This window comes from Branchiostoma lanceolatum, chromosome 3 (assembly GCF_035083965.1).
Source record: "Branchiostoma lanceolatum isolate klBraLanc5 chromosome 3, klBraLanc5.hap2, whole genome shotgun sequence".
NCBI lineage: Eukaryota > Metazoa > Chordata > Leptocardii > Amphioxiformes > Branchiostomatidae > Branchiostoma > Branchiostoma lanceolatum.
This window is the reverse complement of record NC_089724.1, coordinates 9220239-9230409: the sequence shown is the minus strand read 5'-3', so window position 1 is coordinate 9230409 and position 10171 is coordinate 9220239. Positions and strand designations below refer to the sequence as shown.

Sequence of the window (10171 nt, the reverse complement as noted above, 5' to 3'; positions counted from 1 at the left end):
CAACTTATAGGGAGACTGAATACCACAATTATAACGGTAGGTCTAGCTCAAGAATGGATTTAGTGAGCCCTGTTGAGGAAACTCAACTTATAGGGAGACTGAATACCACAATAAGCGGACGTGTATTTCAATCATAACGGTAGGTTTAGCTCAAGAATGGATTTGGTGAGCCCTGTTGAGGAAACTCAACTTATAGGGAGACTGAATACCACAATTAGCGGACGTGTGTTTCAAACATAACGGTATGTCTAGCTCAGTTGGGGAAAGACTTAAATAGTCTAAATTCGACTTATACATGTTATAGGGAGATTTGTTGAACATAATGGGAGGTCTAGCTCAGGGCAGGCAGTGTGTGCTGTGGGGGTTAGCATAGTAATTAACACCTAGCCGAGAGTCAATAAACTCCGCCTGTCTACGTCCAGACCGCTCATTTGCATTATACGCTTCTGAATTGACCCAGTTCGTAATGGTTGGTTGGTTGGTTGGTTGGTTGGTTGGTTGATTGATTGATTGATTGATGGATGGATGGCTGGATCATGATTATGCGTATAGATAAATGTATTCTTTTCTGATCACATCTTGTTTCTTAGTGTACAGCTAACATGCAGAGTTTCAAAGAGGCGTTTTCCCGACACTTACGTCATCCCTCCACAGGACCAGTAGGTTGGCTGGTCAAGGTACGGTGACTGTTCTTACATACTTGCTTATCATTTGTGTATCTAAAATCATTTGATATAGCAGATAACAGCTAACAATCTAAGATGTTTTAGATGATCATAGTATGAACTAGAATTGCAAGATTCATATTTGTATAACAAAGCCAGGAATTAGAAAGCAAAAGGTCACTCCGTTTCATTGTATACTTTGATTTTTGATACAGCAATTTCTTGTGAGGAGGAACGGGTATCTAGAGAAAGAGGCAGCCAGACTGCTGGGTATCCAACCACATGACAGCGTGCTGGAGGTGGGGTTCGGGCCGGGAGTCGGGCTGCAGTACGCGCTGGGACAGATGGGAGGCGGTAGGCATGAGACAAATGCTTGATTTGATTTGATTTTTTTTTTGTCTTCAACTATATAAAGACATTCAGCCAGGACTACCCAGACCGCCGAAGGCTGTTATACAAAGGGAGAGTTTCTGGTATTTGCAATTTTCTTTCTTGTTTGGGGCGTGTGGGGCGATGTATTCGTTTCGAGATAGGCAGAGTGCTGAAAATATAACTTTCTTGGTGAAGGTAATGAGGGTACCATGTAAATGTTCTTTTGGTTTCAGATGGCCGTGGTAAAGTTCATGGGCTGGAAATGTCGCCTGACATGATACACAGCGCCACCAAGCGACTTCACAAACACATTGCATCTGGCAAGCTCCAGCTCACCCTTGGTAACGTGATGGAACTCCCGTATCCTGACGACTCCATGGACAGAATCTTCCACGTCAACTGTTACTACTTCTGGGACGACTTAGATCAGGGGTGTAAGGAGCTGTACCGAGTGATGTCGCCAGGGGGGGCCATGGTCTGCACTTTGAACAGTAAAATGGTGAAGCTGACCATCGAGAAAGATTTCAACAAGTACGCAGATAAATACGATCCTGACGGATATATGACGTCACTAGAGCGGACAGGGTTTACCGGAGTCCGTATAGAACACCTCCAAGATGGGGAGAAAAGTTTTGAGGCGATCTTTGCTGGTAAGGAATGACAAGTGTGACTGCCAACGAGTACAGCTTTTTTCGAGAATGTGGAAACAATAGACATATTCTTACCCAATCATTGTAATCTACCTCTGCGGGGCCTAGTATGTAATAAACAGATATGCCCTTATTAAAGATTTTCTAATATAAATCGTAGCGTACGTTTTAGCTCACAAGGATAATGTTGTAACCGTTCGCATAACATCTACTTCTGTCGTATCCAGATTTGTACTTCTTTTGAGTCTAAGTATATTAATAACAATGGTTTTAGTTTATTCATAACAATCGGGCACTGTAAAAATGTATAAAATGCGGAAAGAAAATAAATCAAACTGTGTATCAGATGTTTAATGTTCTATAAAGTAGAGTGGATTCATTTCTCAAGCTAACCGACATCTTATTCACACCGCAGTCGTCCCTCAGTAAGACATCTAGAGCCACATAGTTCCCGTTTAGATTATTTATTCAGCCTAGTACCACGACCGATTTCTTCAAGTGTACAGATGTTTTATGTTCTGTAGCACTGATGGCTCTTCTAGTTCTGATCACGGAATAGTCACGCCGCATTCGTACCATTTCCCATAGAAGTAGGCACTGTGCCCAGCGCCGATGGGACCGTACGTGAAACTATCACCACGATGGCTCCGTCGAAAACCTGCAAATATAAGACGGGAGAAGTTACTAATACTTATGATACAGCATAATGAGACCCAAAATATACAATGAATAGATAATGGAAATCATAGCAGGTGATAATCTATGTTCTTATCTCTTTTCTGGTCATTTAGCCGTAAGTCTTTCGTTGCAAAAACCAGGAAGCACAAGTCAGCATAATGTATTTGTAGAAATATTTGCCTTTGCATTTCTGCCTACAAGTTGCAAAATCTTCATGATACATCATGACAGAGTATAAAACATCCAAATGATTATAACAGAAATTTGCACAGTTTCGTACTGAGTGATGCACTAACCTTCTCCATAGCAACTCCCAAAGAACGGATCCGCACTGACTGTTGCGTCATCAGCCGCGCCCACCAGTTCACAGTGGTCCTCTCCGTTCCCGCTCCCGTCTGCGATGTTGCTGAACGTCCCGACCAGGCTGTCGCTCAGGAAGATCTTGTAGCGGGAGGACGAACACAGAACGGCGCCCACGACCAGCGGCTTGCCCTGGTTGGTGTAGCTGGTGGATTTTACGTATCGATCACCGTGGCAGGTGCTGCAGCTGTCGTCATACGAGAAGTCGTACCGCTGCCACGTGTCGGTAACCTCTGGAATGTGATGATTTAGGGATGGTGGTTGTGGCATGTGATGGTTGGAAATACAGTTTTATGTACAAGTACTTAAAATATTGTTATAGCTCGGTGTGCTGTCCATGTAAAAATTCCATTACAATGTCTTGTCTTTGTCAGCAGTAATAGCCACAATTTAGTTGGGCAGCCCTGGCTATGCGTGCTGAACAGCCAAACCAATTGATAGAAATAAAAGGGAAATGGTGATAATGAGATTACTACCATGTTGTATGGAATGCAAGAGTCAACAATGGAATGACATGATCGACATTGAAGCCTTTAGAATGCCTGAATAGTTTTCTCTATGACGATACATGCTTTACTTATCACATGAGTCACAAAAACACTTTCCTGCAATTGACATGTGAAACTTGACTCTACAGCTACTGTAGTAGCCAGTTGGAATTCAGGTATATATATATATATATGCCGACTTGAAGAAAATGTGAAAATGACTTGTCAAAGTGACTAATCTTGGTTACAGCAGACTGGCTAGGTTGTTTTCCTGTGTGATATTTGTCATTCAGTTGTATTTGCACATCTGGTCCGACAATTATTCTTCTCACGCCTATAGAGGTCCGCTCTCCTATTCTATAATGATCACGCACTTATATACGCGTATATCAAAATCGCATACTGCTACAGTATTGAACAAAAATGTTCGCGGTGGTTTTAAGTTCGCGATTAAACGGTCGCCGCGAAAACAGCGAAAATAAGCCCACCGCGAAAATGTATGCATTTACATTACTATATGTCTCACCAGGCGCGTGCAATGTCTTGTTGCATGTCTGAAGGTCTTGCGTCAGGTGTTCCAGCTGCACCTGCAGCTGCGCCACGCTGCTCTGCTCCCCCTGCAGCTGCTGCACGATTGTGGCGAGTCCCGCCAGCTGTTGGTGGTACACCTGAACCAACATGGCGTCTGCACTGCCGGGAAAAGGTGTATCGACATTGTGTTTTACTCCTGTTTTATATCTAATAGTATGTTTTTGAGTAGAAGGTGTTATATAAACAATTGTGCTTTTTGCCTGATACCCTTTCTTTGTGAATAAATTTCAATGAAATAAATAAATAAATAAATAAAAGATTGTATATCTGATAAACTCTCGCACGATTGAACTGACAAAACAAGATTTTTATCTATTGAAATTCTAGATCCATTCAAGATTGAATACAACTTGTCAAAGCTGAAAGACCAGCAAACTAGCAACAAGTGGTAGATTTCTATACTGTACCACAGAGAATGTACATGTATGACTAGAGGCCTGCGTGAGAATAGATTATGCAATAATGCAGCATTAAAGAGTACTGTAATTTGATTTATTTGATTTTAAACATGTTCATCTGAGTACCTAGCCCGGCGACCATTCTCAAAGACCCGGGCCCGTTAGGCGTAGAGTTGTTTTACCGGCCCAAGTCTTACTAGCCAATAGCCTTTTCGTGACAGCCAATATCTTTCCAGCCGGCCTTTCTAATTTGTAACCAACGCTGTAAACATTCCCCGGCGTACGCTTATGAGCTGGGCGGGCGGGCAACACTCGCAACACCGTAGAGATAACGGGGAGCTAGCGATGGAATGGATAATGAGTACCTGTCCTGATGTAACTGTGCCAGTAAACCAGCCAGAGCCAGAATATCGTTCCGGATGTTGTTGAAGTAGCCGGTCAGCAGTAGTTCCCTGTCCGCCTCCAGGACAGTAAGCTTAGCGGTTAGGTTGTGGATGTCAGAAATCACAGCCTGGATGTCAACAGTCACAGGGGTCCTGGAGAATAGAACATTCAGAATGAATAACCAGTGCTTCATACAAGACCATACAAGCGCTCAAAGTACAAATCGTTCTGTCAAACGACTATACACAAATGTCAGGTCATTTTGTGTCAATACCAGGATATATATAAGAGCCCAAAATATACATTTTGGGTCTGAAAATTGGCAAAATGCCATAAGATTGATTCTGGAAAACTTGAAATGCCTCCATATCTTAGATTCTAAAAATATCAAATACATGTGTGCTACTATGATTTGGTGCTTTAAGACAAATTTGCACAATTTTTAAGCTATGCCGCTTGACTAGAAGTCATCATTCAGAGAAAAAATAAGTTCAGCCCGGTTTTCTTGTAGTAAAGACAGAGCTTGGACCCTTACTACGTCTACATGTGTGCTTTGCCGATTTTGGAAAAAAAATCAGCACCACAGGTCTAGAAAAGGCTAGATACCTAATAAATGAACACAAATACCAATATCAGTCATGTTCTACACTCGAGAATAACGTTACTTGGTAACTAAAATATCTTATTCTAGCATGTCATGAAGAGATATTTAGCTCATCACTTGTCAGCCACGTCTTGTACGAGACAGGTCAGGTTTCCCACATCGTCCTGTAGGGCCGTCATGAGCTGGTACTTGGTGTCGTCTGAACAGGCGTCAGGAGAAGGCGCCATGGCGGCACAGTCACAGTGACCAGACACCTGTAACAAACCAGACGTTAAGTTGGTTAACGTTACATACTTATACGCAAATTAACAGTTGTTTAAAAGCAACTGGATAGATTTGAAAACGGCCAGACGTTTCATACTGTATCCACTGTCTTTCGTCAGTGACTGCCCTAACGTTACATACGTATACACAAGTTCACATTTACTCAAGCAACTGGATAGATTTGCAAAACGGTCAGACGTTTCTGACAGTATCCGCTGTCTTTCGCCAGTGACTTTAATAACCAGAACGTTACATTCGTACACGACGCAAGTTCACAGTTACTCAAGAAACTGGATGGATTTGAAAACGGTCAGCCGTTTCAGTACAGTATCTATGGCAATATATCTGTTTCAAAAATACGGAGACAAAAGACGTGACGTTTTTGCAAAATACGTATACAAAAGTGTGACGTGCCGTAAGTCACGTCTTTAATGTCACACGTGACGTGAATTAAGTAAAAACGTCACGTATTTTGCAAAAACGTCACGTCTTTTGTCTCCGTATTTTTGAAACAGATATATTGCCATACAGTATCCGCTGTCTTTCGTCAGTGACTTTAATAACCAGCCGTTATGATACGTATACGTAAGTTAACAGATACTCAAGCAGCTGGACCAGTAGATTTGAAAACGGTCAGACGTTTTAGTACAGTATCCGCTGTCTTTCGTCAGTGACTTTGATAACCAGAAAGTTACATACGTATATGACGCAAGTTAACAGTTACTCAAGCAACTGGATAGGTTTGAAGACGGTCAGACGTTTCAGACAGTATCCGTGACTGAACAAGAATTTGGAGTTCACCAGCTATTTATTCAAAACTCTGAATTGAATTGTTGATAAGGTGAAGAGAATTGTAAGGTGGTTCAATTGAAGACGAAGACGGTACACAAAAACAATTTACAATGTTTGACATAAAAGCACAACTTTTGTTTTGTTTCTCTTTTCAATCAGACCAGACTCATTTCTTCAGGGTTTTTTTATACTAAACATGTGATCGCCAACCAACGTGAAATCCACGGCAAATTTGTTCGCTGCACAACATTATAGAGATAGTTGCTAAGCGTAATAACTAAGTACAAGATAAAAACAAATTAAGTGATGTTAATGAACAAAGGAGAAGTTAGATACCTCAGATCCACCGCATCCTACCACGGCCCAGAGCAGAAGCAAGGTTAGAGCGCGGAATGGTTCCATTTTGAACTAGGCTGTGAGTCGTAGCAAAAACGATCAACTTATTAAATGCAACACCTTTGGGCAGCTGACCCATCAAATATAGCTAATTTTAGCTACAGCGACTCCCGGAAGGAACTGCCGGAGGCCTGTTTTATCTCAGGTGTAATAACATGACGTTTGTTTGTTAAGTTCTCTATAACGATCCGCCGGAGAAGACATTCAATAATCCAATATGCCTGTCACCATTCGTACGTACGATGACTTCCAAACAGATCGGTACCTTTGATGTTATATGATCCACCAATATCGGGACGTGTATAGGATGTTTTCTGTTAGGATCAATCATCTTACCGAAACGTGATCATGAATTGAACAACTGAATTTCTCATGATGCCATGTTGATGTGCTAATCATGCTGTGCAAGGAACACGTACTTTGGTATGCAAAAAAAATAAATTGATTAATTGATGGATGGGTAAAAACCAATGGTGAATATTTGTTTAGTCTTGTGTTTGTTTGTTTGTTTGCTTTCCTATCGAGATTCACACCAATATTGTTAAAGCAAATGCGCATACCAAACATTGACCATATGGCATACTATCGTCAGTGAACTTAAAAACGACCCCCCCCCTAGTATCAAGACCTTAGACTATTCCAATGACCCTAGTGCCAAAGTTCAGGGTTGCTTCAAATGCTTACAGCTGCTGTGCATGTGTGGTTGTTGCTGTCGCATTTTAGGGGATAGGAACAGAAATTAAAGGAAACGTCTGAAACGTTTAGCAGTCGGTGGCCACCGAATCTACATGGTGTAACCGGCGTACGAGTTGGACAACTTAATTGGCCAACTGGTAAGGTAAGATTTAGCGCCCCCCTCCCCATTTCTCGTTTGTTGCAACATACAAGACAGTAGCCATGAAAGTGAACTGATTTACTTCACTTACACGCCTTGTATTAGTCTCTCATGGAATACTGGTGACGTCAGATTTACTTAATGCCGCGCAAATTGTTTGTTTTTTAGTTCTGACGGTTACAAGTATGCAATACATTAAAAGGGCGGTTTCCCAGAACCTCAAACTCCCCACCGCTGGTCCTATCGGCTGGTTAAGGTAGGCTACCGTCTTGAAAAGTTTATGCTTCCTGTTATATCCTGTAATCAATTTTTTTTATCATAGAGTCACTAGATAATTAACATGTATCATGTATAATTGTATTTGTATGTACATGTACATGTATAATTGTATTTACATTGTGTAACTGTAAATTATAGTATGTTTATATTCATGATGGTGCAATTTCAATGTTACATATTATTAAATGAAAGTAGTTGTTACAAAATATAGTGCATAATGTCAGTGGCGTCTGTATCTGTATCTGTATAGCCGGTATAACCGCCCTCCATCGCAACACACCAGCTTCGCAGGCACGCGGTGCAGGAGGAGCAGGTGGTTATATTACACTGAACGGCCTGTCATACCTAACCTTTGCACATCTAACTGCAACCGTTCTTTAAAGCTATGTAGTGAGGATGCTCCTACTGTACTTGATGACACCGAATTCCATTTTACTTTGGTTCTCGGAAAATGTGAATTTTTGACCACGTCAATCCTTGGTTGATAACTCTACATATTTACTTTCTATCTTGTTTCTATTTCTGAAATGATTTGTGCAAATTGCGATTGTCAGTGTCTTTTGCCTTATCATTATCATTATTCAAGCATTTGTAACAGCGTGGCTCAAGCGGCACTTACTGACCAGTCTAACTGGTCCGTACATTTTAGCCTTGCGGTAAGTGTGCATGCGTTGGGTTTGTGAGCTGGCGGCCCCGGGGTTTGATTCCCGGGAGCCAAGAGACTGTATCACTACGCCTTGTGCGTTTTACATTCAATTCTTGTTTTCTGTAGGAATTGATCTTTCTGAGAATCAATGATCCGATTGAAGTGCAGGCTGCCAAACTTTTGAATATCCAACCGCACCACAAGGTGTTGGAAGTCGGTTTTGGACCGGGAGTCGGACTGAAAGAAGCCCTGGGTTACATCGGTAAAGGTGAGGGGTGTACAGAAAGTGCGAAATTGAACGAATTGAAACAAAATGGAACTACATAAAGTGCGAAATGGAACGAAATTGAAAAAATGCAAGTACATAAAATGCGCAATGGAACTAAGTGGAAAAATGGAACTACAGAAAGAGCAAAATGGAACGAAATGGAACAAAATATGAAGCATACTGAAATAAATTTGATGCAAATGTAATGAAACGGTAAATGTGGATTGCTTATATCTACTTTGTTTTGTTCATTTCTGGGAGGGAGAGTGGCTAATTTAACGATATGAACTGCTTTATCATGCTATAAAACATCACCTGTTGTAAATGTGTTTTCAGATGACCCGGGTAAGGTGTATGGTCTGGAGTTGTCTCCACATATGGTGCACGTGGCCACCAAGCGACTCCAACCGTACATTGCGTCAGGCAAGCTACAACTCACCGTCGGAGATGCTGTGAATCTCCCCTATCCTGACGGTTCCATGGACAGAATCTTCCACGTCAACTGCTTCTACTTCTGGGACGACCTTCACCAGGGCTGCAGGGAGCTGTACCGTGTCCTGTCGCCAGGTGGCGCCGTAGCCAGCACCATGAATAGGACGATAGTAGAGAAGAGTGTCGACGGAGGTCTCAATATGTACGCGCGTCAAACTGACCCCGCAGAATATATGAAGGCCCTCGACATGGCAGGGTTTGTGGGAATCAAGGAGGAAGAATTCGGAGAGGGGAGGAGCAAAATCTACGGCTACACTGCGAGTAAGGAGGGCGAGGACAGGAAAGATTAAGATTTGAATGACTTTTTTGTACTCTAAGATACTATTTTCTGACGGAAATATATTCAGAACGCAAAACCTTTGGACAAGCAAGGATTTGGAGACCTCTTACCTCCACGAAGCTTTGATTTGTAGATTTCTTGTTTTGTCCTACTAGTTATGGAAATAAGGTTGTAATTAGCATAATCTATCTATCTCCAATTGAAATACATATATTAAAATACAAATATTGAAATACATACATTGAATGAGTGAATGTTTTATCATTTGTCAGAAATCCATATTAACATGAATAACCAAGCTTGAATACAACCTCCTTTGATGAATACAATGTAAAACTTTTGAGGCAATATTAGCTCATAGGGAGGGGGTAGGTAGGCACAGCACAGTAATAAAGTAATATAAAATAATCGTGCACATATTTACATATTTTTACGACGTATTAACTAACCTTTTCAACGTGAATATAATTTTGTACGACATGTAGTGACTTTCTCAACTTGAATGTATTTGTTACAAGTCTGGATCATTTTAATGCGTTTTAGAGGGCCTTTAGTGAGTTCATGTTATCCAGGAAGACCAACAGATTTTGTTTATCACGTAAGCACAAGTTCTTGTTTGCTATACACACCAGTTGGTACATTCACACACTTAAAACATCCTTCCAAGTAGTCCTGTGGTCCGACTTTCTATATTTGGACACTTTTGCCTGGTCGCATTCCATGCGGGCA

The 10171-nt window shown here is 41.4% G+C and overlaps 3 protein-coding genes across 5 annotated transcripts in view; 2 read left to right on the top strand and 1 right to left on the bottom strand.

Moving 5' to 3' along the window:
* Positions 1–1827, top strand: part of LOC136430077 (uncharacterized methyltransferase YdaC-like) — a 5650-nt gene extending 3823 nt beyond the window's left edge. For 2 of the 3 annotated variants that reach the window (XM_066420363.1, XM_066420361.1), the window contains exons 2-4: positions 598–677; positions 881–1019; positions 1271–1827. In XM_066420363.1, coding sequence (XP_066276460.1) covers positions 603–677; positions 881–1019; positions 1271–1698 — 642 coding nt within the window. In that variant the 5' untranslated portion in view covers positions 598–602 and the 3' untranslated portion in view covers positions 1699–1827. Of the gene's footprint in view, positions 1–590; positions 678–880; positions 1020–1270 lie in introns of all 3 variants that reach the window. The other variant, XM_066420362.1, reaches the window with a different exon arrangement.
* A 308-nt stretch (positions 1828–2135) lies between these two features.
* LOC136430073 (noelin-3-like) lies at positions 2136–6761 on the bottom strand. The gene is made up of 6 exons (XM_066420356.1): positions 6583–6761; positions 5308–5444; positions 4568–4738; positions 3740–3903; positions 2662–2958; positions 2136–2345 (listed from the first exon to the last, which is right to left on the bottom strand). Exons 1-6 carry the CDS (start codon positions 6646–6648, stop codon positions 2236–2238), a joined length of 945 nt encoding a protein of 314 aa, XP_066276453.1. The 5' UTR covers positions 6649–6761; the 3' UTR covers positions 2136–2235.
* Positions 6762–7039: 278 nt separating this feature from the next.
* Positions 7040–9688, top strand: LOC136429292 (uncharacterized). The gene is made up of 4 exons (XM_066419151.1): positions 7040–7057; positions 7373–7480; positions 8529–8670; positions 9007–9688. Exons 1-4 carry the CDS (start codon positions 7040–7042, stop codon positions 9450–9452), a joined length of 714 nt encoding a protein of 237 aa, XP_066275248.1. The 3' UTR covers positions 9453–9688.
* Positions 9689–10171: the final 483 nt, after the last annotated feature.